Source organism: Lichenostomus cassidix, chromosome 1Aa (genome assembly GCF_008360975.1).
Source record: "Lichenostomus cassidix isolate B80296 chromosome 1Aa, HeHo_3.0, whole genome shotgun sequence".
In the NCBI taxonomy this organism is placed as follows: domain Eukaryota; kingdom Metazoa; phylum Chordata; class Aves; order Passeriformes; family Meliphagidae; genus Lichenostomus; species Lichenostomus cassidix.
This window is the reverse complement of record NC_139480.1, coordinates 37,104,737-37,132,046: the sequence shown is the minus strand read 5'-3', so window position 1 is coordinate 37,132,046 and position 27,310 is coordinate 37,104,737. Positions and strand designations below refer to the sequence as shown.

Sequence of the window (27,310 nt, the reverse complement as noted above, 5' to 3'; positions counted from 1 at the left end):
TTGCCGAAAATATCTAAAGGCCTCAAGTGTCCCATGGAGCAGTCATGTGAGTTCCTTAGGACCTTCTAAATCATGAGCTCCTGTCAGCTCAGTTATGTTGGTTGCTTCTGTAATTACTGCTGAGAGATATCTGACGTGAAAGCAATCATGGAAATCATTTTGGGCAATCATGTAAGCTACCTGTCCACATTTCACATAGCAAAAGGTGGGCAAGAGGCAAGATTAATTTCAGAAAAGTCATCTTTTGATTTTTAATGTCATATTTTGGCTTCTTTCTAAAAAGAAGCTTTTGTTTACTCATTAGCACTTTTAAAATAAAAATGTCTTTGGGACAGATTTTTTAATAATTTTTCAAATTATTTGTTTTATTGGGAAAAAATTAATTTAATTAAATGACTGCTATGAAAAGAAGTGCTAAGTCTACCACAGAGATCTGTGTATGTTTATATATACCCATCTATTTGTGGAACACTTTTTTTCACATGTAGTCATTTTTCTTAGAAGGAGACATATTATTTTATGCTTACTTCTTTAAATTACTTCAAAACAGTGACAAATGAGAAAAATCAAACGTGTATTAAAAAAAAATTCTGTTCGTTTCTAAGCTCAAGGACTCCTTGTTTCACTAGCAGTTTAGAATACTAGATGTATTTACAGCAGAAGATAGAAACTTTTAATCTAGGAGAAAGTTTTTAGTAGTAGGCACCTTTCTTTATCCTTAAAGACTTAAATGAAAAACAAATGGAGAGAAGAAACCATCCTGTCTCAGGCAATACAGAAGTTTATACTGACAAACATCAAACTTCTCTATATGTGAAAGCAAACAGAATAAATCTTGGTTTCAATTTACAGACAAGAAATGAGAAAGAAGGGATCAATCTTGGTCTAATGATTTTTTGCACAGAAATATTTTACACCTGAAACACCGATGTGAATAGAATTTTAATCAAAGATTTAAATTATTTTAAATTCCTGCATTAAAGTGGAAGGTCTAAAGAACACTAATGCAAGTAGAAATTTTTTTAAACCAGCCTTAGAGTCACTCTGCAAAAGCATACATGTGGTGTTCTGGGACATGGAATGACTGCCTTTCCTCTTAATGAAGCACGTTTTAACACAGCAAAGTAGAAGAGGAGAGAAAGTGCAGAAAGACCATGAAATCACAGGGAATTATAATGTAAAGCTTAATGAAAGATTAATCCCCTCTTTGCCTACCATGTGTAATCACTGTCATCCAAATAGTCAATAAACTGCTTTATCCAGGCTTTTTTTGAAAAACCCTTGCAATAGTCATGATGTATAAATGAACACTAGAATTATTTTTTGTTATTAAAAATTCACCATGGCTAAATTACAAAATCAGGAAACGTTTCAGTTCTTTTACTAAATTATAAACAAAAAACAGTAACCAAAGGTATTTACAGAAAGCTGGCTAAATTCTTAATTCCACTGGTTAAAGCTGTGAACACTTAATTCCTGAATAACAAGATGTTATTGCCTCTCATGCAGTATTAAATATCCCTCATAAAGCAGAAATTCAACTTTGGAAAATGCTGAGAATGGTCAGACTCTTCTAGGACCACATCGTAATTTCCTAGATTACATGTTAATACTATACTTCACAGAGAAAGAATTCAAAGACACTAATTTTCAGTAGCAGAGAAAATATAAGCATTTTGCTTCGTAGTGTCCCAGACAAACATTAGTGTATCTTAATTTTTGCATCAAATGTGGTAATTAAAACACTGTAAGCAACACTTTCCTTTAAAACATATTTTTAAAACACTTCTAGTTCCAAGACATAGAATTCCATCAGACTGAAGTGTTAAACATTTTTTCAATTGAAGAAGAAATAAGTTTATTATAAACATATAAGTGTAATTTATGTGAATGGACTAAAGGACCAGAATCTCAATATATTATTCTGATGCTTTTAATCTAACGTAGATCATTGACTTACCACATTCTAGACACACAGTTGTTCAGTCAGTCCACCAAAACATTTTAAACAAGGATATAAAAAATGCAACAAGTACTAAACCCAGCAAAACAACAGACAAAACTCTTCATTAAGATCCACAGTTCACATGGTACTAGATGTGTATGGCTTTTTTTTTTTAATTCCCCAGTAAAAATATACACTGTTAGTAATCTTTCCACTTAAACAGGTATTTGTGTTTCAAACTCATTCTTCTGTAGTGGCCTTTAAGCAACTCCCTTCTGAAAATGTTTTTGGATGCAGTCTGAAAGTAATGTAATTTAGCAATTAAGGATTCTGCTGAGTGCTTGCTTTCTTAAAACTAGATAAAAACCTGGTCACTTAAAAGAAACAACTAGATTAAGGCTATTTCTTCTTCTTTTTAAAAAACATTCAAATAGAATTAGGCCCTCAAAACCCAGAACATGTGGGAATAAAAAGAGTTTATACCAAATAAATGTATTAATTGTGCCATTTCCCCATGTATTTTGCTAATTATTGGAAACTGTTCACTTACATGTGGAGCTGGGTATGTGAACAAACCATGAAAATAACCACTATACTAACCACATGGTGCGCTAGCTGCCTCTTATTGTACAATAGGCATAAAAATCAATAATAAAGTAAAAGAAAGGCTTACAATTAAATAAAATTGGAACTAAATTTAATTGGGAATGTTCTCTGCTCTCACTCAAGCTTTACTCCAAAGAAATGCAGGCTCACTACCAAAAAACACATTGAATCTGCTGCACAAATAGCTAAAAGAGAAAAGAAAATGGCCTATTTTTTGCACAAAGTTTTTTCGAACAGAAAAATAGAAATCTTCTACACCTGAGAAAACTAACATTTAACCTACCTTGACTGCATATCTTGGTGTGTTTTGGACTGGCTGATTTCAGCTGGAGTTGAAGGGACTTGCTGTTGTAGCTCCACCAAAGACTGGTAGTACTGTTGCTGCTGATGTTGTTGCTGTTTGTACCGAGACAAACTGAAAAACAGCCCTAAAATGGCTTTCAAATTTCCATTCCTTATTTCTATTTAAAAAAAAATAAAAAGAAAAGGAAGTGAAAACACTTTGGTTTTAGACTTCAGTTTTGTAACAGTCATACTAAAATATCTCTGTACGTGCCTACAGCTACATGTGTTTTTGTTTTGTATCTCTTCACTTACCTCTGATAACAGAGATATTTTAGGTGTCACTGACAGTTTATTTTTTATTATACTTTTTGTTTATTTATGTGTCAGTGTTGCAATAAACACCTATCTCTACAATGCCCTCATGATGAGTCATTTGCATGGTCATAAACAAGAGTATACCCAGCATTACATAAAATATATCTGAAATGAATAAACCTGTCGTAACGAAGTACAAATAATCTAATTAAGGAGAATTTCATTCAGGAAAATCTGAATTAGATATACATCTCTTCAAACCTCATGACCTTAAATTACTCATTTTGCTTTTGGGGCAAATTCTGTGGACATTGGTAATAAACAGTGGGTTCTAGAAAAATTGACAAGACTATATGGTAATGGTCCTTGTGGGTGAGCACATAGCCATTCATACAGATGTGCAGGCAATATGAGAGAAGAGAATTAATGGAAAGTTGTTTTTAAAAAAGGTGACTGTAATGCTCATGATTACACCTCTGAACTTTCAAATCACATCATTTTATAGCTTTGTATTTTATTTTGCTATTTCTGATAATGAAGACTTCAAAACTACAGCTTTCACAAGACTAAAACAGCTACCTGAATACTATTCTGGTGAACCACAGTAGCATCCCTATGTCTCCCATTCCTTTTTTAGCCTTTGCCCAGCCTGAGATGGGATAATGTTATTCTTTGCTGATAAAGGATCTCAGTGTCAAAAAAGAAACCTCAGAAGACTTTAATGAAATTATCTGCAGCATGTAGGTCTGTTCATAACCTCATTATTAATTTTCTTTGGCACTGATCATCTTGTGAAAGGTTTTTATTAGAACTACAGGTTTGCAACACTGCAATCTTTCTGCCTTCCCTGCAAATCAAAATACTGAGCTGTTTGTGGTACACATCTTTCTTAGGTAAATTTTCAAGCTGAATTTATACAAAATTACTGTCATTTTCATGTCTTTTAAACCATATTAATTTTCTTTCCATAAGATTAGGTGACATATGAATACATATACTACCAGGCCAGTAAACACTGGAACTTTTATGCTCACAAACTGCTCTTCAAAAGCAAACCCAATCCTGGACACTGGAATATACTTTTCAAAATGTAGATTTGTTCTAAGCAGCCATACTTTCTCATCTTCCCTGGGAAGATGCTGCAGGATTTTCAATTACCAATGAGACCCCCAGAGATATGAAGAACTTTCCCAGAAGGAGTAAACTCTTTAGGCAAATATGCCTTTTGCAGTCTCATGGGTTTCAAGGAACATCATTGTCAAGGAATACAGAAAACCTGTATTTAAAATTACCCTAACCCACCCCCCCCCCAAGAAAAAAACCCAACCAAAACCACGTAACTATCTGTGAGAAAGGTCCTCTCACTATTTAAATTTTTAAAGCATTTACTTGCTTATTTACATACTACAAACAACGACAAGAGGCTTAGAATAGCTCTCTGCCTTTACACAAAGTGAAGTGCAGCGCTGGGTGCAGCTCAGACAATCTGCACCCACACAGCCTCGAGGCCTGTGTCACTACACTTTACTCCCCACAAACCCTGCCCTGTCACCTCCCCTAAGGCCTCCCCAAGGTCCGAGGTGACAGGCTGGACACTGTGTCAGTCCCTTCAGTTGGCTTGTTGCTTGCTTCCAGTTGTCTGGGATCTTGCCATAGGCTCGGTCTTTACCCCATGATCTCCTTGCATTTATCCCTTTATGCAAAAATCCCACTCAAATGCCTCCTAAGATACTTCCCCAGTGTTCTAGAACATTCTAACCCTCCCTATCTTTGAAATATATTATGAACCTAAGCTATACCTATCATGAATTTACAACAAAGGTATTAATTTGACACAATATCAACTGCCCAAAAATACAACCATTTGCAACAAACTCATTATCCTTCAACAAATGAACAATATCAACAACACCCATTAGAACCACACTTTAATCATAACCCCTCCCACCAATTAATTATCATCTGCAAAAGCCAACTCCAACAGCCTGTTTTTAACACTATCCATTCTAAAGCAGCTCTGATTTGAGAAGACTGTCGGTACATGACACCAGTTTATTTACTCTCATCATTTTGCATCACTTAATGCTTAGAAAAAGAATCCTTTATTAAATCTCACTCAACACTTTTTAATCTTAAAATTTTGCTGCTTTTGTGTTAAACTATATTTTTTGCTAGTTTTAGAGAAGGATGCTATCAGTAATTTTTTTCCGTACTTTTTCCGTACTTTTAAATGATTTAAAGTTAGAAGATTTCTCACAAGCAAAAAATCCAGAAACTTCTAATGTGTACTAAACACATACTTGGAAAATGAGAAGATTGTTTTACTTTGTAGCAACTGTATAATTATTTATCAATTGGGCTCTCCAGCAGAGATTCAGCAATCAAGATTTAAAAATTACTTTTTTTCTAGACCTCTTTGCTCAAGTGTCATGATGAGGTCAGAAACTGGTTGTGAAATCTTCAAAACTTGTTAAACTTATGATTTATTGTCCCAGAACACTCCTGCTCATTAATAAATGACCCGGTAGTAACGAAACACATTTAGCAAAGATTATTACAAGAAAATAAATTTCTTCTCCCCCTAAAAAATTGTAATATTCAGGATTAAACATACTCAAATTGCTATATTTAAGGGAATCACACTTCTGCTGTTCTTTGATGGATATCATGACAAAGATAGTAGTTGATTTACTCCAGGTTCATGACCAGCTGCATTAACAGGAGGACGAATTTTAATATGACTTTAGCATTAGGTGTTAAAATTTGGTTTGAAGAATAATGGGCATTTTAAATCAAATTCCTTGCATTTAGTCCTATGCAGTATTGTTGCTTTTAGCAGTATATGAACTTAAGGAAACACAATTGAAGCTCATATCCTATTAAAATTATATACCAAAGCAAAACAAAGGCATTACAAAATGCACACAGATTTTGATTTTAAAAAGTACAGAAAATGTGTCATATACCATGTCAAGATATTAAACAATGATGAGTATCCTCAAAAACCAAATTCATGCTATTCACACATTTGATTTGTACTTTATATGCAAGTAAAAACAGGCTGCTCTAGAAATTCTGGTTCTAAATAATTTTGAGGTGAATGACAACAAGCAAACTTTCAGTATTCTCTTGCAAGAAGATAACAAAGGCTCTCTTAAATCACTTAAGGAACTTTCCACAGTTTGACAATCAAAGTGAACAGATAGTACACCTCATGTCTGTGTTTAAAGTCCTGGAAAGGTTCAGATGGTGAAAGATAGTAATTCTGAGTTAATTTAAAAAACAAACAGTGGTTAGCATTTCAAATTTCTTCTTCATTAATCTTCCAGAATTCAACTGAAACTACCATCTCTGGGAAAAAAAAAAATCCTTCCAGTTTTTAGTTGCGCTACACCCAAAACAAAAATACAGGGTTGCATCTCATTAATACCTGTTACCTATAGCTACCATAGAGGTCAAATGGATTTTGAAGGTGTGTAGCACCTTGCAGAACTGCTTAATTTGCTACAGCGAAAAGACTTACATACATTTGATTAATTCACGTGCCTCTTACATGAACAAGGCAAATATTACATAGTAATCAAGACAAATGATATTTTCAATGGTTTTTGTTTATTAAATTTACTAATTTAGTTGCAACCATGTTAGGCAATCACTTGAAGTGACTAATACAAGCAGAATAACTGAAGCAGCAAAACCTTTCACTCACTCAATAGGAGACATCAAAGTAATACTGTAATTTTCAGACTCATCTGGACAGCATTACTACTAATAATAAATTTGCTGAAACAAATAGTCTTCCCAGGGTTTATTTAACTGAGCAAGATTCTTATATTCTTGTTTGTTGTTTTGAATCAAATATATGAACAAGTTAAAAAAAAGTATGCTCGGGAAGTTCTGTGCCTATCTAATGTTGTGGAGGTAACATGAAAAGATTAATAGTATTGAAACAATATTGTCTTAAAAAATTGTCTCAAGTTTCATAAACAAGAAATTTCTTGCTTCAATTTCAAGGGAAAATTAAAAGGAAACTCTCTCACTTGCTATCACTAATCTATATTTGCATGCTGTTCAAAACAGCTGGAGCTTGGTATTTAGGTGCAAGTGATTTGTGTTAAGAAATTTAGCGTTCAGAAGAAAATCTTGTTATTTGTTCTGACGATTTGTTTCTCTTACCTTCTGCAGAAAGACCTTGGACATTTACGCCTCTGGCTGCCAGAAAGCTAAGGCAGACATCAACATTCTCAATCTGCAACATGAATAGAAATAACAAGCAGCATAAGACTATTTGACAAAACTTAGAAATGTTGGGAGAGGGAAAAAAAAAAAAAAGAAACTGCCCAGGAATGAATACTTTACATTCATTTCATACTACAGCTCTTTACCAAAGTTTAGCAAGAATGATTACTGCTAATTGGGGAATTGATATAAAGCTTTCATTGTCCGCTTTAGTGCTTAAAAACAATTCACAAATGCCCAATCCAGAATGGCATGCTAGCAACTCAGCAACCCACCTAGTTAACATAAAACTGGATTTTCTGTGCTACAAACAAGCAGTAATGAAAGCAACCATAGAGAATTAGACACTGAATATATCTGGAGATGTGAGTGGCTGAGCTTACTAAAAAATATAAGCAAAAACCTCCAACTATGTTAGCAAAGGTACTTGCTTGGGATGATGTAGGATTCTGTGGAAATGGTATCACTCTCACTAGCGGTTGTTTCTCTAATTTATTTTCTTCAAATCTTACAATATGGAACTTTAATTTGTTTAATGAAGAGTACTTGCTTAGTAAAGTACATGGTGCTGGCTTCTCTTGGTGGTTTAGAAGAAATCTACAGTTACCACAGTGAGCTTTAGGTACAAAAATGTAGCCTAAATGTAGATCAATAAAAGTTTAAAACTTCTGCTTCTAAAAGGAATAATCACAAAACTGACTGCTTTCATGTGTCTAACAGATAAGGGAGACAGGGTGGTCTAAAAGGTTCTCTTGAGTCACCATCTTCAGCTGATTACCCCAGTCCTTCCAGGACCTGTGAAGTAATAATCATCTACAGATTTGAAAACTACCACCTCTGTCTATAAATATGCTGCCATGAAAACAGAAAAATTATGTATAGAGAGGTGTTCTGAATCAAGTGGCTTCAACAGATTTGATTTTAAAATACTTTTTTAGGTGGATGGATTTATTTCAAGGCAATTGGGGCCACAAAAATAAAACAAAATTTTAACAATATATTTTAAATACCTATTATCAATGGAAAACATTAAAAATAAAGAGTATTCAAAACTAAAAATATAAGCCCGCAGTAGCTCAAGTCTATGCAGTTATTTTATTAGAATATTTACATGTTTTACAATGTCTCATCAACAGTTTTCAACCATCAGAACATAAAGGGTAAATTCATTCCTTGAATGAAAACTGCTTCATCCCTGGCAGTATCTTTTCTCACGTAGGATGGTCTTTTACTACTGTCATCTTTCTATACTGCAGTTCTGCCATTATTCTCTGGCAATGGAAGTGGCTGAAAGGATGTAAATACTCTTTTTACTGCTGACTGTAGAAATATATATTACAAGTTCACAGACTGTCTTGATCCATGGGTATAAATGTATAAATATATACATACCTGCAAAATATTTAGATACGCTTTTCAAGGGCAATAAATGTCAAAACATCAATAAACACATTTTTAAGAAGTCTTTTCAAACCTTGATTTCAAGAGCATGCTAACATTCATAGGGAATGATACATGATCTCTTTACTGAATCAATTACAGCAGAAAACCAAAATCCAAAGTCTGCAGCTAAACTAATCAAATTTACTAAAAAATGGGGTTTCCCACAAAGTTTTCATAAATCAGTTTGGTGGATGTCACCAATTTTCACAGCTTTGACTATGGAATAACCATCCTGAAATCAATGGGATTACTCCAGCTCTGGCCAAGCACAGTCACTGCAAAAACCCAGACATTAAACTATCATTTTCTTAAATGCTTCTTTAGTTTTACACCACGAAAAAAAACCTCAAATTAACTAGGTCATTTTGTTAAGACATAGAGACATGACACAGCTAAATGAGTTGCAAGTTGGCTGCAGCTAAAATGGGAAGATCTGATTCTTCCTCACCTCTTCTTCCTCCCAGGTGTGGGAGCCCTGCTGCTGCCAGGCTTCAGTGCTTCTCTGAGCACACCGGGAGCTGGCTTCGCGGAGAAAACTCACCCAGCCAAAAAGCAAATGGATTTCATCATTCCAGTTTCCCGTGCGGTCAGCTAAGCACTGGAGCCGGCAGAGTGGAGGGTGTGTCCCAGCCTGAGTAAAGCATGGTTTGGGAGAGGAAAGGGGAAGTGGGAAGGAGGGACAGGTGGATGGAGCCACTCCTGGTGGCAGCGGCATGGCACTGGGCTGGCTCAGCCCTGAGCACCAACCAAAGCCCTGCACCAGTTGAGAAAACAGTGCACATGAAATTTATACTAGAATAGTCTAGTAGACTATTTCTACTCGACCTTTAAACAATGTCAACTACATAAGAAAAAAATTTGAACAGAAATTTTTAGTCCCTGAAGAATTTAAAAGAAATGAAGATTTGTTTGGATATTAGCTGTATAAGTCATTGGGCCTTCGAACTTTTAAAGCAACCATAATGCAATATCAATTGCTTCAAAGATGGGAAACTCTGCTCTATAACTTAGTGCTGGAAGCCAAAGGGAGGGGGAAAAAAAAGAAAGAAAATCAATACAGTACATCAGTAGCACCCATCTCCAATAACTGGAACAATATTTCCTAATGCATATTCTAGTTTAATCAAGTGATTTTTCAAAATGGACATGTCCTGTCTGCACGTCCTGTTTTTCAGGAGACTGCAGATACAACAAAATGTAATTCATTGGAGGAAATTTAAGCCCTAACATGAAAACTTCAGTATCTATCTGCAATACCGAATATCTAGCAAATAATAAACCTAAACCTTCACATACATTTAAGGTGAAAAATATCCTATAGAAATAGCACCTGGTTACTTTATGTGTCCACTTTTACAGTATGTGTCTTTGAAGTCATGTGTCCTAAACTCTCAGACAAAACTAATCATTACCACTAACACCAATGACTCAATATGCTGCAGAACTACAAAGCAAATTCTGTTTTGTTTCAGAGCTCACCAAGAGAAGTGTAACAGAAGCCCTGAGTCCTAAGTCACCCTTTTGGCAGGGGTGTATGAAGCAATAGCAGTGGCCAACTTTCAGACAATAGACTGGGGTTGCACTGTTAGCCTTATAATAAAGTCTTGTTTTGACTTGTGAATTGAGCAAGTTTGGTGTGGCAACTCACAGCCACATAATACACTGAAAATGTCAGAAAACAACTCTTGCAGTCAGTTTTCTGATAATAACTGTGCTTACTACACAACTCTCAGGAACTGTTAGGGGATTCAACGAGACATGCATTAATATATTCTTGGGTTATTTTCACTTTCTCTCCTCCCCAGCCTAGAAAATGCTAGCCCTCAAGTTGTCCCATCTTGAAGCTTTCAGTGTGTCTCTAAATACTGCTTTAATTACCTACTTCCCCTGGCAAACCAGTTATTCTTTGCACTCAAACCCAAGCAGTTCCAAACACTTCTTCTTCGAACTCATTCACAGATGAGAGTAGTTTTGCAATTACAAAAGTTCTAACAGATTTCAAGCAGCTTCCACTCCTCAGTACTGTTTCAATCAAGAGTGCTATGAATTCCTGAAGTTCATGTTTATATAAGTAGTTAGCAATGAGGTTATTATTCACTGGGGTAAACTCCTCCTAGAGTAAACACTGTATATGTAAAACTCTATTGCTTCTGTATCAGTGACTGAATATTTTGTGGTGTAATACAACACAGACACCTGACAAATTTTGTATCTTACATATGGCCACAATTGTGTAGCGAACTTTCCTTGCAAAAAGAACTAGTTGATAGTAGAGGTTTTGTCTATCATTATAGCGAATAGTATCATCAGAACTACAAGATGCTGTAGCATAAGATATTGCTCATTACAGTATATACATTATATATAATATATTGAATAGCAAGCCTGCAGTATTAAAAACCTTAACTATTAATACGATAATTAATGATATAATAAACCTTCATTACTATATAGATATTTGCCACTTAGCTATTCAATTAACCGTGTTGAAAGTCAGTCAACACTACATGAGATTGCTTTCCAGCGGTAACAGAAACCTAATTCTGAAACCTAATCACCTCCTTATCAAAACTCAAGAGTAGTATGTCAAACTCTGAAGTGTAGCTCCAATATTGTGGGTAAAGATAAACTCGGCTAAGATGATGATCATTTAGGAATTAATTTGTGGGTGTCATCAGGTAGGTAACACCATTTGATGCTTTTTAAATTAAGCCTAATGGGTTATTCTTACAATATGTTAAGCTTTCTTCATAAATGTGATCCTTTTAATAGTAGTCATATCCACAGTATCATGAAAAAAGCACCTGAAAATCTTAACATAAATATTAGTGATCCCCAAGATATTTTTACCCTGACATTTAAGGGGATACAGTTCATATGATGATCTAAAAATAAGCAGGAATGTTACAACTCTGATAATATTTATAGATTAGGTGGCATGCAAAGAAATATGCTGTCACATTGCGTAGTTGTGGGTAACCTGCTTTTGACTGAAAACTATTTGAAATTTAACTTATAGAAATAAATCACTAAGCCAGACTGGGGAACTTGCATGTAGATAAACAATAGCACTTAATACTCAGCAGTTAGCAGACTTACAGGAAGAACTCATTTGTGGGATGTACTCACCAGTGACTCAACATACAGAATACGTCTATTTATTCATATTATTTTTGCTGTTACCAAGATTAGCTTTCATCTTCTTTGTCTGACACACAAAACTTTCTTCACTTCCAAAAAATAAAAATTAATTGTGGGATGCTCAGAAGACAAGTAATTATGACTAACATGGCATTATGTTTCTGTGTGTGTATAAGAAGCTAAAAAATATCCTGCCTTGACTAACTCTCTTTTATTAAGTTTATGACAATATAGTTTACGAGAACACATAGACATTTACACAAGTTAGTTACTGTTCGCCTACTTTGAGCTGAATTCTTCCAGAAGAATGGGATACCTTTATAAAAACAACACATTATTATTACCACATAGTGTTTCTATATGTATATGCTCTTATATACCCTTGATTATTTTGGCAGCGTAAGTAAGGTAATTATTTCTGTTAACACTTCATTCAGCACTATCTTCCATAGTTCTGTGTGTTTGTTTTGACAATCTGATTTGTGACCCGATTCCCAGTAAAATTTGGCTAAGTATTTTCTCTGTAAAAGTTTTCTAATGTTGCTGATAGCTGATTAAGGACATTCATGGAAATAGTATTTCACAGAAATCCAGAGAATCACATACACACTCACTTTCCAGAACACAGAAACTCCATAAAACTCTTCAGTATTTGGTGCATTTTTTTTCTTTTTAATTGCAAATATTAAATAGTACTCCATTGAGATTGGTATTACAGTATGAGATAGTATTTGTCACAATAACTGTATTTCAAACACACTTTACCTACAAGTTTTCTTCCTAAATGTCTCCAAAGTATTAACCTGCATTGAGAGACATTCATTTGACTCTTCCTCTTGCATGGATATTCATCACTAATACAATTTGTGGAAGATTCAAATGAATGCAGAATTAGAAAATATATTATTGTTGTTACACAGCTCCTTCTCTTTCAAGTTCTGTATCACTAGTACAATCAAAATACAATAAAAAATAAAATTCAGGCCTTACTTGGATTCTAAATATTTACAGTTCACATGTTGCGTAAAATTAATAAAATTTTTGAAAATTTAAAAGCAGATAATATTTGTCTGATTTTAACAGGAATCAGTCATGGAAGGAGACACACCAGCTCTTGAGTTCTGGCTGCTTACTTATTAGTAGGTGAAGTGCCAGTGATCTGGTCTCAATTGCAAGCTCTAAAAGCATCAGAGGTTCAGGCAAGCAAACAAGATGTTTTCATAAGTGAATAAAACCATTTCTGATGCATGTGTTGGAGCTGGTAAGAGAAATTAACTGTCTACATAGATTTAGCTATACAGAATGCTCTGGGAGAAACTGAAAAGTATTTCAAGGTGGAAATGGCCTAAACTCTGACTTTCCCTTGTCTAATAGTACTATGAGAATTGGTCATGGACACTAGGACAGATACATGGTTAATCCTCATGCACGCACTACCTAAACACACAATTCTTTGGCCAAACGTATAATCTTTCATAACCTGCTCTGCCCAAAGGTGTTCTCAGAGATTTGAAAGGACAAGTTTATTTCACTTGCTGTTGTCATTCATTACACACATTCTGACTTGTTGACAATGCACTTGTCGCATGGGAAACACCCAGTTTTTTGGTTTGCCTTGTAATTTTGTTCCTTGTGGGTTTTCAGCCCAGCTGGTTTCACTAGTTTGTATTCATGTTCTGCCATGTTCTGTGCGGTAAAAGGTATTTAATCCATAAAAAGTAAGCAATTATGATTTATTTGTTATAACATATGGTAAGACTTCAATTATTTGTAGAAGTACCAATCAGTAACCTCAACCATTATAAGAAGCACCCTCTATGCCATGCGCACCATTCCATTTGACACTGTCCTTGACTTACCTGCTTTCTGGGAAAAGCTGTCATGAAATTTTATTTGCAAAACTGTCGTACCAGTTGCACTACACTGTATATTATCAATGACTGACTCCTAAGTATTCTAAAAGAGAGGATCAGTTTTTAAATTTAAAAGTAGGGTTTCAAAGGGAACAATGTGAAATAGACTCATATGGGCTCATTTTGCAAGTATTATAATTGAACTACAACAAGCAAGCTGGTTATTTTTTATATATATACTGTGCAGCTTAAACTAGTTTAACACAATTGAAAGAAAGTGATCTGCTTTCTTATCTCTTGCACATTTAAAGTTGTATGTTCTTGTTAACACATAAATGTGTTCATGCTAAATTAATTACAGACTGTCTAAAAAGTGTATCTTTCCATCAATATTCCTTGTGAAGAAAGTGTACAAAGTACTATTATAATAATAAAAACGATAAATTAACAATAAAATATTATAATATATTTAATTTATAATATAAATTTTTTTTTAAATACTACATAATAAGTACACTTTGAAGAGCAGAGAATACACAAAAATTCTTCCAAATTTGAAAGCAGATGCAATGGGAAGAAATGTGGCCCAGAGCAATGCAAAACTTATAATGACTCTTCAAAGGAAGGTCTTTAGTTTCAAATTTGCAGTTTCTGTGGAAGATGCTCGTATGGCAGGCTGCATGGTGCACAGTTCCCTTGGGCACAAACTGCTGAGATGGAGTGAAATTTGCCATAAATTCTCAGCTTCCATTGTAGAAATGGGGAAATTTGAAGAAAGGGAAAGTTGGGAGATAAACAAGCTAACAAAAATCATGCTGTTTATTTTCTGGCGATTTATTTCCCACAAGCTCCTACCACGGCAGCTTATCGAATAACTTTTTGTGACTACACTGGAAGGCAATGCCAAGTTTCCATGGGTGGTGTAAATTAGAAAACCCACCCAGATAAAACAGGTGTTAACAGTCCTGCTGGGAGATGTTTAGTGCATTCTGCAGATTTGCTGCTGCACATGGCTCAGATTAAGGCACATTCCGTATTTCTATCCAGACTATGACCCATTTGCAGAGGGTTAAGCAGAACACACTGACACGCAGACACGTTCAGCTTAACTCTTTTCTAGCAAACTTCTCATAATTTGCAGTAGAATAATTTAAGGAGCATTTAATAAAAGTATTTATCAGTGAACCATGTAGCTTCATTACAAAAACCTGTTCCAAACTAAGCACTGACTTTGCAATAAGAGACCATATATGCAAATTAAAAACTGATTTACTGGAGGCATGTGGGGAGAATTTTACCTTAGAGCATAATAACTACTGGTATGTAGAAGTCCTCCCAGGCAAAATTTTTTAGGAAATGATGTTGGAGTTATTTAATTATTAGTTATTTTTTGAGGAAAAAATGACAGTGTTATTTAAAACTGAAATACCTTCCACTTCCTTTTCCAACAGATATTAAGGAACACGCACATCAAATTCTTCCAACATGCAGTCCAAACACGAAATATGACCAGTAAACCCAGAAATGTGAAAACAAATTAACTTCTCAAGTACTTGGAGAATTCAACAGACATATGTACTGACCTGCTGATAAAAGAATGTATGAGGTCACTGCTGAGGTCAAAGCAAGAGCTGGGGTGTGTATTGGTTTTAAGAAAATAGTACAATGGGAATTGGATCCCTTCTGGCATGAATTACTGTCAGCCCTGTCAGGAACACAGAAGTGACAATTGGTGGTGTACATTTTTTATCTAGCCCTCACTTGGTGCTTGGAAAGCTTAGAGTGAATGTGAGATAATTTCTGTAATGGCAAATACAATTTATTTGGTGATGTTTTCTTTGTTTGTTTGTTTTTTTCTGTCTGTACACATCAGCAAGTTAATGAATAATTTAGTTATTCCAAATAAAAAACAATCCTAATCATATTTTTAAGATGGCCAAACAGATAATTATAAACATCTGCTGGTCATTTTCATATAAAACCAAAAAATGCTCTATTCACAAGGATGCAAAATTTTACTCTGATCATCTATATAATGGCATGACCTTGCTTCTCTTTGTCTTCCTTTCTTACTCACTCTTCTTTCTGTTTCTTGTCTTGTCTGCATTTACTCTCCCTATAATTTCTGAAATGCTTTTGTGTTACTGTAATAGATGGTTTTAGATTTTTGACTGGAATATAGTGCTGGGTTTGAATTGAGGAAAACATGGATGTATTTCAATATGTTGCACAAATTTCTTAGAAAGCTAAAATATGGCTGCACAGCAGTATGGAAAACACAGGGCAAAATTCTCTTCCAGTGTCTGAAAGTAACTTGTTACTTCAGGACTCTCATCTCCACAGGTCTGAGGCTACCACCACCATGAAAGAGCTCTACACACACACTAAGAACACAAAATTGAAGATAAATACTACTCCGAGAGGACCTTTTAATAAGGCAATGATGAAAAGAACTCTGTTTAAACAGTGTTTCTTAAAGCAATGTACCACTTTAGTGAGCCTGTCTACAATCTTCTTTTTTGTTATGCAACACATCTGAGTCAGCAAGGTGCCAGTGTCTAAATATTTATGGAACTTGGCAGCTTCTGAAAATTGGAGGGCAATATGAAAATGCACGCTTCTCTAAAACAGAGGAGTTTCTTTCCATTAGGTCAAAAGAGAGTCTACAACAGAGTCCTCATTTACTAGACTTAATTAAACCTTTGAAAGCATTCCAGTTCTCTCCTTCACCACTATTTAGTGCACAGCAACTTCATTTAACTCACTCAAAAAAGCTGCTTTTAGAAATAAGGGCAATATAACCAGTGACAGAACGAATCCTTAAAAAAATAAGTAAACAGGTAAACTACGAGGCATTTCACTTCATCTCCTGAACTTTGCAATTGGAATCCATCCAGATGCACTTTGTGCTTTCTGAACCTTCCCTCTTGACTACACCAGAAGTCACAATGCAACAGCTTGTGCAGGAGAGACACTAACAGTTTGCTCCTATCCATCTGGCCACTTGATTTTATAGACATTCTAAGTTGTTGTGGGTTTTTTTTATTAGATATATTTTCCATATTATCTGGGAATATTTATAAAATTTATTTTAGTATTTATAGAACATTGAGATCCTCAAAAGAAAAGTGATAAAAAATTCTTATTAGCAAACTCTAAAAGTACAGCCCAGGGTTTTCTGTGGGACTAAGGTTACGTGGCTTGTCCTCCAGCTGGAACTTAAAGTCCTTGGGAAGATACATGCATGAAAAAACATAAGTTACAAGTTTTCTTTATGTTTAGCTTTCACATTACTGACTCAAATTGTTCTAAGCCCTAGAGAAAAAACCAAAAAAACTGATGATGAATTAACATCACAGGTTATTAAAACCATTCAGATTGAGCCAGACATTTTTAAAAACCATAGGGATACTTCAAGAGACTCATATTCAGGCTTCCACTTTTGCTAGCGTAACTGAGCACTGCATTTTAAACCATGTTTAGCATAATATACATAGGAATACCAGGCCATGCTGTATATGTTTTCATGCCATGCTTCTAAACAGCTTTCATGCTTGCCTATCTCTTCCCCTTTCTCATAACTATGGCAAGAATTGTCCACATTTTCACAAGGTCTGGTGTCTAGACTCTCAGTCAAGGAAAATAAAAGCACCTGGAACCACAGAAGGCAGTGAAATATCTGCTTGTAAGCTCACCAGGGTCAAATTTTTTGTCTTGACTTCTCAGCCAAATACTAGAAGAGAAACATCACAAGTGCTCAAGCCCATAAAATGAAGCCTCAACAGGCACTTACTTCTTGTTGTCACATCACTTCTAATTGTAGCCAATGAAGTGTAAAGTGTAGGAGGAAACAATTTTTCAAATAGTAAGCCAAGTGTTTTAAAGTTCCAAAATACTGCCAGTATTATTTGAAAAAGATAAGCATTTACTGGACTTTACAGGGAACACATATCTTCAAATACATTAATTTATAAGATGCAACAATATAAATCTTTTGAAACTGTTTATGCCAAGAAATCCAAATAGAAGCTTTATATATACAAGAACTGTGAAAACACCCTTGCACATATGTTTACTCTGAAGTGTTACTGCTGATCTGCCCATGAATTAATAAGAGCTTTTACAAAGGAAAAACAACAAACACCTAATTTAAAGTTGTTATTGGGAGGAATTACTGAGAAAATCTGTGACAGGCAAAACAGCTCACAAGGCTGGGCTGCTGATTAGTTAGCTATGTGTACAGTTAGAATACAGAAGACTGTAACTATCTACCTTCATGAACTATTATTTATGAAAAACAAAACAAAACTATTACATGCAAATATGTCTCAGTTCTCAAGTGTGGAAATCAAGGGACAAAGAAAATTCTTGTGGTGTTTTTTTTTCCCTAGAGGAAAACGCTATTTGCACAACCCCATTGTAATTCCAAAGAAATGCTGAAGAATCAAGAGGTATGAATAATTCAAACCAGGTTCTAATTAGCTGACAATACAAGCCTAAACAAAGTATAATCTAATTGTTATAGAATTAACTACTGCCGAAAGCTACGATCTAAAATACAAATATATTTATATTTCAGAAAGACTGTTCAGATTCACCTTTCAGAACTTTGCTGGTTTGGTGCTGGTCCAGATGCCACTTGAAAAAGTTGCTGGTAACTGCACAGGTAAACAAATGCATTCAGTTGATACAAACTATCAAAAGGCAAAAAATATTTGTGATCAGTTTGTGAGACTGAACATAACCTAGTCCCAACAACAACAAAAAAAGTATCTTGGACAGATTCTGAAAACGAACCCTGCCCAGACTAATACATATCCAGACACTGGGCCAACTTAAAATAAGTTCAACTTAAAATAAGTATAGGTCTGATTTATGTCATGTGGTCATCTGTTGATCATATGGTCAGCAGACTCCTCAGACTAGGACTGTTTTAAAAAATTCCTGCACGTCAGAAAGCTCCCAAATAGATTTTTATATTTATACTATTAATTTCTGCTGTAACAAAACCAGTTGTATTCTAACTATTTATGTATTAAGTTTCAGGTCATAGTGGATTTAAACAGACAAGTTACATAAAAAAATAAAATAAGAAGATTGTGTTAATAATTTAATTAACCTGATCAAAAGCCTCTACATGAAAAGGGATTAGTTAATGCTGTTGAAATAATCAGTCTTTGTGATAACTTGCTTGTTCTGCTGTTAATTTAAGCCAATTTACCCTTGTGTACCTTAATAGCATTGCCTATAATACGGTCACCAGCTGTAACAGAGTTTATATTTAGGGTTAACATCAGTATTTAAGTCCAGTTCAATGTTATCAAAATCTTTACTAACACGGAATTTCAGGTGCCTCATGCTATTTGTTGCCACTTCAGAGTGGTCATATCCATGGGCTCTTGAAAGCAGGATAAGGCTGCCAGAGCAGTTATTTCAGTGAGTGAAAAGACTATGACTACTCTCCACCTGGTCCCATGTCTGTGCAAATGATTGTGAGGGACACAAGGTTTTTCTGAGAATATTTTGACATTTTGACATTTCATGGAATATATGGTGATCACAACAGTAGTGCATAAATGTGTACAGAAAGAGCAGGCAAAGAAGTATACTCTAACGCTCTGACACAGTAACTTTAGATATTGGGGTAAGAGAAGGAGAATGAAGAAAAAAATGCCAGGGTCAGATGTTCTTTTTAAATCATCCCTCACATTGCCACTCTCATAGAGGGAGTATTGACCTGATGGACCACTGCTACTCATTTGTGCCAGCAACAGCACATTGGGGAGAGGCTGGAAGTGGAAGGGATTTGCAGGAGGGTTCAAAGAGGAGTTTGTTCTTTGAATGTAATTACTGGCAAATAAAAGCACAAGGTTAGGTGGGTTAGTGTGCATAAAGGTCAAGGAACTCCAAAATGGTACGTAAAAGAAACTGTAAAATCAAGCAGATTTGGCATTCTTTCCATGAAACAAACTAACACTAAGCTGCAGCAGATGTAGACAGCTTCTGTTCCAGCTAAGATCAAGGGCAGAGTGAGAAAATACATCTGGACAGATCATAGTAGTTTCAGTATGCACCTACGTTCATTCTTTCTCTTCCTTTTCTAACATTGTATTATATTCAGGAAGTAATGCAATACTATTGAAAAAACTCAAAACTTTCTGAGGCAACAAATTTTTGATATTTTACTTTCTAGGAGGAGAGCAGGGGGAGGTTGTCATGACTTTTTAATGTACATCATAATTTTAAATGTAGTGAGACAGGATAGTTTTAATTGCCACATTAGTCTGTAATTAACACACTAGATTGCTAGGACATTCTGTGCTGCTTTCTTATCCTCATGTCTTGCAGTCTCTTTGCTGTAAGGCCAAGCTTTCAAATACCAGGTATGTACAGTGGCTAAAAGATGATTCACAGACCAGCACTGTCACCTAGGCATAATGTACCACACAATACCTCCAAAAACTTGACTATTTGTTGGACAGTGCTTATTTTAATTTTAAGCATATGTAATGATAAAATTACAAGTGTGTCTTCTTTCTTCCCTCTGCAGCTAAACTCACAATGCAAACCCTGTTCCACCCTAACTTTGCTAGTTCCATTAATTACAGTGGAAGCCACAACTTGTTGCTTTCTGGCACCCTCTGCTGCTTTACACATTACACCACAGACAGCATTTTATGGACAGTTGCACAGCTCCTGTATCTCCATTGAAACATCTTCCCAGTAGTTGCATTTCCCAGCCTAACCAAGTAAAAGCTGATGATACTCATACTTGGTGTGTGCCCTCGTTTATTGTTCGCAGATGTTGAGGCTTAATTGTCAAAATCTGTCTTGCAGCTCTTTTCTAAACTTAATCTGGACTCAGCCTAAGGAACAGAGATAGTAACTGGCAAATCTGTAGAAGAGTGGCCATCTCATGCTCTCACACATGTCCAGATAACACAGAAGTTCCCAGAATTTGTAATCTCCCACAAACTTTCATTCACAAATGAGAAGTAGAGAGAGTGGTTTAAATGCCTTTTGAAGTGAATAAAGTCATTGAGAGTTCAGTCAGAACTACACAAGGTACTTCACACAGATGCATGACCATGTGTGTGAGCCACACGCCAAAGAACATGCTCACATTGTTTCTCAAGAGACTTGCATGCTACTGAAGCTGCAGAATTCTCCATTGTCACCAGAGGCAGTGGCAGATTATTTTAGGAAAAAGGATGAGTGAAAAGCCTGGGGACTTCATCTCAATATTAAGAAATGTTCTTTTCTGAAAAGTCTACCTCTCCGAGAAAACTCAAGTCTTCCCAGACATAGAACAATAGCCTTTTCTAAATAACATACAGTACTCAAAATTACAAAAGTCTAAGCAGAAGAGGGAGTGGTTAGAAAATCTTTAAATAGAAGTCCTCAACTATAACTATAAGAGAACTGGCATTTTGCCACAGTTCCGAAATAATCAGACATTTGAAAAAATCTAGAAAGCTGACAAATCAAAATTACAAGAAAGCCTTGTTTGGTTATACTGTAAAATAAAACCCCTTCAGATACGCTGTTTATTTTCTTGTTCAGCTTAAATATGTATTTTTGCTGTTCAGCTAAATATCATGCACTTTCTTCTCTATTTTTAAATCCAGTAAACATTCTAGACATTCCTAGTATTTATAACATACTCTCCCTATAGAAGATGATAAAAATAAACCATCATGAAGCACACATATTTACTGTAATCAGCTGCTGCTATCTGGGAAAAAATCTGTTAATGTCTATAACCACAGGTGCTTTCTAGAATGCATGTCATAGACAATTTGTGTGTATGTATTTTAACTGCATGTTATGTTAAGACTTTTCAGTGCATTGCTATTAATGGAGATTTCAAGGCCATTTATTCCTCACCTCTTTGTCTAACCATATGTATTGCAAATATATATTTGTTCAATTCCGAAACTTCAGGGAATGTTCACATGGTGTTTTTGAGGGGGGCGGGAAGAACAACCCACAGAAAACTCCAATTAAAAATTGAAGAGCATGGAAAGCTAATTACAGATGGGTGAAATTCAGAGACTTGTCAACCGCATCTCTTCAAACAATAAATAATTCAAAGTGCACATCACCCATTAGTTTTCAAGCGTACTGCAGCATTTAATCTCTGCATGTCCTTCCAATACAGTTTAACTCAAGTTTCTGATCGACTGACATTCCTGACAAACCCAGCTGAGGGATGGGGAGAAGAGATGGATGGGTGAGGTGGTCATACCTCAGTGGCATGAGTGGCATATTCCAGCCAGAGATTGAAGGGAGGTGGGTTTCAAGGAATTGCGGGGGGGAAAGGGAGAAAGAAGGCAGTGTGTGAGGGAAAACAGTTGACTTTAAGGAACAAAAAGATCTTTTAGTGTTTGGTAATCTTCGTCTACAGAAGCAAAATGTGCATAACCCCAATTCCAGTCCCAACCAAGCAAACCCAACCATAACCTAATGACTCAGTGGATTTCATGGCGTCTGTATAAGCACTCATCACAATATACATACTTTTCACGACATGATTATTCCATTAACATCGAGATGAGTTATTTGCATATAATTCTACACAGTAATGACACAAGGGATTTGTAAGCGTAAACAAAAAGGCTCATAACAGCACATGATTTATACTCCATGAATGATGTACTTCTAGCCTAGTAAAATAACACTCAGGATGTGTTCCTGTGGCATTTTCTTTTATGACTCCAGACAGTCAAATGTGAGTGACTCAGGGGAATATGTATCTCAGTGCCTGATACCAGTGAGTAACTCTGAGCTGTTCTGTGAAGAGAGATTGTTATAAATCTTGTGATCCTTTTAATTTTCTCAAATGTAATGCTCTGAATTTAAAGAGAATCGCTTGTTTCAGTGCAGAATAAAGAGGTCTCACAAAAAGTCAAACTAGAATCAAACCATATCAAAAAAAGAGATGATTTTGTTGCCTTCTCCTCCCCTTCCTTTCTAAGACAGTAACATTCTAAGGCAGGATGAATGAAGTGCTCCATTCTTTATTCTCTACTAATCTAACACTTGCAGCAGTTCTTCAATCCTTTCCTCAGCTTTCTTGTTCTCTCAGAGTAAAACTATGCTTGGTCTACCACAAAAAGGCAACTGTTACTCTGTCTGTCTGTCCAGCTGTCATTCCATCTATATTTTCTCTTAAATTTCTCGAGTTCTTGGAAACTTTAGGGTTTGTTCACAAAAGCAGTTGGAATTCCTCCTCTTCAAGTTCTATGCTAAGCTAGTTTGCCTCTCATCTTACTCAAACTGGCTGTGTAAATAACATTAATAATCTCTTTTCAGCAAAACTTGAAATAAGAATTCAAACATCTACATCCTTGAGATTCAAGCATTTTTAACATTAACACCTTTAACCTTGTTATTCTAGAAATGATTCTTTTTCCTTTTTTTGTTCCCTCCATTTATTTAATCACAACTATTCCCAATATGTATTCTTAGATACACCCTCATTATTACAATTTTCTTTTTAATTTTTTTTTAAGTTTTTTTATTGTGTCATGGTGCATTACCATAACCCAGTTTTCCCAGGGCATGGGAAGCATGATGCTTCTGCCATGACTTAAAACGTCCAAGGAAGAAATGCAATTAACGGGAGCTTGCTAACATATGGGGACAGGCTCATCTACACAGAGGGCAAAATGAAATTCTCAGCTGGACAACAACCTGGCTTGAGGCTGCACAAAAGTGTGGACAATATGGTCTGAATTTTAATCGAAAGGAGGTCATACAGATGTCAAAAGGGGTCATGCAGGTGTCACTGCAGGAAGAAACTCGCCTGCACATTAAAGGAGCTGGGATTAGTTTTCAAAACTCAGACTGAAATCTCAGTTTCCCAATGGACCATATTTCCACACCCAGCCAAATTTATATATATATTTCAATCTGTCACACTTCTGTGGAAGGCTCACCTGAAGCTGCTCCAAAGCACCTGGAACTGCTCCAAAGCACAGAAAGTGTACCTTGAATCCATAGAGCAAATCTCACCAGCAACTGCACCCGCAAAGCCAGGAGATTCTTAAGCAGTTCAAGACTGTGCAGGCAGGAAGAGCTCACATGTGGGCCCACTTGACAGTGAATATCGGATGACATGTTTAGGTTTCCCATTCCTTAAAGAGCTACACACAACCACACCACACACTTTTTCACATGGAATTCATGAACTTTAGTAGAACACACAATGCTTACTTTGTACACATCCTGTTTTTTCACAAACAATTTTTAGACACAGAATACCATGCTGATGTTCTCATCCTTGAATATTGACACTGCTGGACACTGATGCTACTCAACAGCATCTGCCCAGCACATGTGTGTCAGAGGAAGTCTGAAGGACACATGTGGCACATTTAGCAGCTGTAGTTTTCACCTGTTTATCTTGTCCACAGGTTGACTCCCTGTTAAGAGGAGATCTGCATACACCCCATCCTCTTGCAACCTTGGGCTCCTCCAGAGAAAAACCCAAGCATATAAGCAGAGATGGAGCCACCAGGGGCTTCTGTGGGACTACAAGAAAACTACAAAGCACACCTAGCACAATAAATTACAAACCAATGTCTGCCAGGACACACATGGTAACTTTGTTCTACTTAATTGTTAGGCTTCACACACTTCTTTAACTTTCTCTCTCACAGAAAAAGCTCCCTGGTTAAGCAGAGACTGATTCACCTACTCCACCTTCCTCTTGCTAACGTACACAACTTTTCTTCAGTCTCATAGAAGAAAGCAACATTTTTGGCATTCTTCTGTCTTTCTAAGGAAACATTTTTAATTTATTAGCATCTTTTTAAAGGCATTATTAATGAAACCAAGTATTATGTTGTAGAAATTATCTTATTAGTTCTGAATATATTTACACCAATTCCCACATTTATCAGATACACTGCTGCTCACCCCAAATCATGCTAGCTCTGATAACTAAAGCTTTTTACTACAGATTCTTATCAATTTGCAACGTTCTACAGCTCCAACACCTCTTCTTCACTCCCTGATTTCCAGGATGAGCAAGACCTGTATTTTTATTGAGCTCAACTTTCTCTGTTGGACTGCAGCATATCTATATTCTAAACCATAAAATTTACTTTTGATGCATAGCTTTGGCTGTATAAACTGGTAGAAAAGTGTGCCAAAGATCACACTGACAAAATAGACAATATTCTTCATGAAGTGTATACAACAACACTAAGAGAGACTCTTTAATAAGAAAGGTCTCTCCAGCCATATAATAACTATGAGAAAACTCCTGCTACCAACAGTTAAGGATGCTTTTGTGTATTGAGATGTGATTTTTGATCACAGTAAGTGATCACTGAGATGTGTATTGGCATAGACAGTTCTTGTGGGAAGTAGCAAGAGCTAATTCTATAAAGAAAAAACACCTATTAAGACAGCATCTTAATCTCTGAATCTCTAAAGGAAAAATCAACCTGAAGAATGAAAAACAAAAAAATTTTGTTGACTGAATTTATTTTATTATTTATGCTGCTGACAGCACTGTAAACTGCATGAGGAAAGAACAGAAACATGAGTTTTGTAAAATTCACTAGGGACAACATTGCAAATGTCACTATTAAAAGATTTTCAGTCCAAAATCTTTTGATTCTGTTGCATTTTCCCTAACTATCCCAGGATGGATTGAATTGGTATGCTCTGTGTGCATTGTGTGTGTTTGATGTGATCTGTTAAAAGCCAAAACACTGGAGATTTTCTATTATATTTATAATTTGTTCAGAAGGAAAAAAAAACAAACTGGGTTCTTTCTCTTTGAACAATTAGACAAAGGTTTTATAATGTATTTTCTACCCAGGATGCTGTCCTGCTTTTTCTAATGGGGGAACTTAGAACAGAAATTAAAGGAACAAATGGGTTACAAAGAAGCTGAAAGGAATTAGCTTTAGATTGTATCAAAAGGTAAACCCTTGAATTCCCATTATTTTCTAAGTAAAGATGATATGAAATGTCCCTAATTCACAGACCTATGGAATAATTCATTCAAGGAAGAGACAGAAGTTTGTGTGGCATTATTTTCCATTTAAGGCATTCAAAGAGATGATAAAAAATAGATGAAGAGCCATATTCCTCATTGAAAGCACAGCTGTAAAGAAAAAATAGGCAAGACTCCATAACACTACAGACAGACAATGTATGTTGTAGTACACAAAGATGTAAATCCGTATTATATTTATAAAAATAATTAATAAGAAATACTAAAATCTTTTCACCACAGTAGATTTACCCAGCAAACAGGCAAACCTCACTAATTCTCTTGCAAATTTCATTTATTTAAAAATTCTGAGATTTGAATATGAAATAATTTATCCCCCAGCACATCTCAGGTTCTCAAGTTCTGTGTGCAACATCATGGGTGAGCGTAATGAAAGCCACGAGAATCTTGGTAAAGCTAACTATCCAGAAACTGTATGCTGCTGGGCTTCACAGGCTCTTAGTTTTTATGAACTTGGACCTATGGAGCCAATTCAGCTTGTCTGCAAGTACTTTATATATATCAGTGCCAAAACGAGCACAGAGTGCAAGATATTGCAATAGAACTAACTAAAAGAAAATTAAACCCCAAGCATTTTATACACATTTACAATAAACGTTAAAATATGTTTACAATTTAAGGCAAGAGCTGAATTGGGATGCCTCAAAAATAACTTGAAAGAAGATACCATTGGCCAGAGGAAGACAAAATTGTGCATGGAACAGAATTTGGGAATATTGGTAGTGATTAATTATGAACTGATATCAGTATCATCCACAGAGAATATCAAGTATTTCCAGCAGCAGACAATCCATGTCAGTTCTCCCTAGCTTTTTTTAAGCTAATAAAATATCTTAGACATCTTAGAAAATGGGTATCAATGGCCTCTTGGAAAGGGTATCAAATGGCAGATGAAAAGAGAAAACATTTCTCCTTAATTGCAAGTTATGAGAGCAAGGATTATGAAAACATGTGTGCAAAAAGAGGGTAGTGGGATTCTTGAGGTTTATTAACTAAAAACATTAAAATGAAAGCAGCGAATGAATGGCTAACAAATGTTATTGGGATATTTTGACTGTTGCTGCCTTGATGGCTGATGTTTGGCAAATTCTGACAGGACATATTGCTGCATACTGGTGCATGTCAAACATATAATATGCAAACTAGCTCTGCCCACTGTTATATTTTTTCCCCTGCATATTACAAACACCTAAGAGTTCACTGCTATAAGGAGAACTGCCCTACCATTAACTGAGTGGGCTAGCAAAATTGAGCACTGCCAAGGAAAATTACCTGAAAATCTGGTATAATTGTGCCTTTGGTTAGGTTAGACCAGTGCACAGCCCAAAGGAAAGAAATGGACAGCAGGCTCAAAACCTGGGGACTCTGAGATGCTCTGAGAAAAAAACTAACAAGTTTGAACTACTTAAATTTCAGTACATTTTAAATTTCCTTACTCATTTCAGAAAT

At 35.6% G+C, this 27,310-nt stretch overlaps 1 protein-coding gene across 11 annotated transcripts in view; it reads right to left on the bottom strand.

The window, feature by feature from the left end:
* The window catches only part of NAV3 (neuron navigator 3), a 508,081-nt gene that overhangs the window by 151,652 nt on the left and 329,119 nt on the right, over positions 1-27,310 (bottom strand). For all 11 annotated transcript variants that reach the window (XM_085045498.1, XM_085045490.1, XM_085045433.1 and 8 more), the window contains 2 exons: positions 7,328-7,400; positions 2,835-3,012 (listed from right to left, as the gene is read on the bottom strand). In XM_085045498.1, the coding sequence (XP_084901624.1) occupies positions 2,835-3,012; positions 7,328-7,400 (251 nt within the window). The remainder of the gene's footprint in view (positions 1-2,834; positions 3,013-7,327; positions 7,401-27,310) is intronic.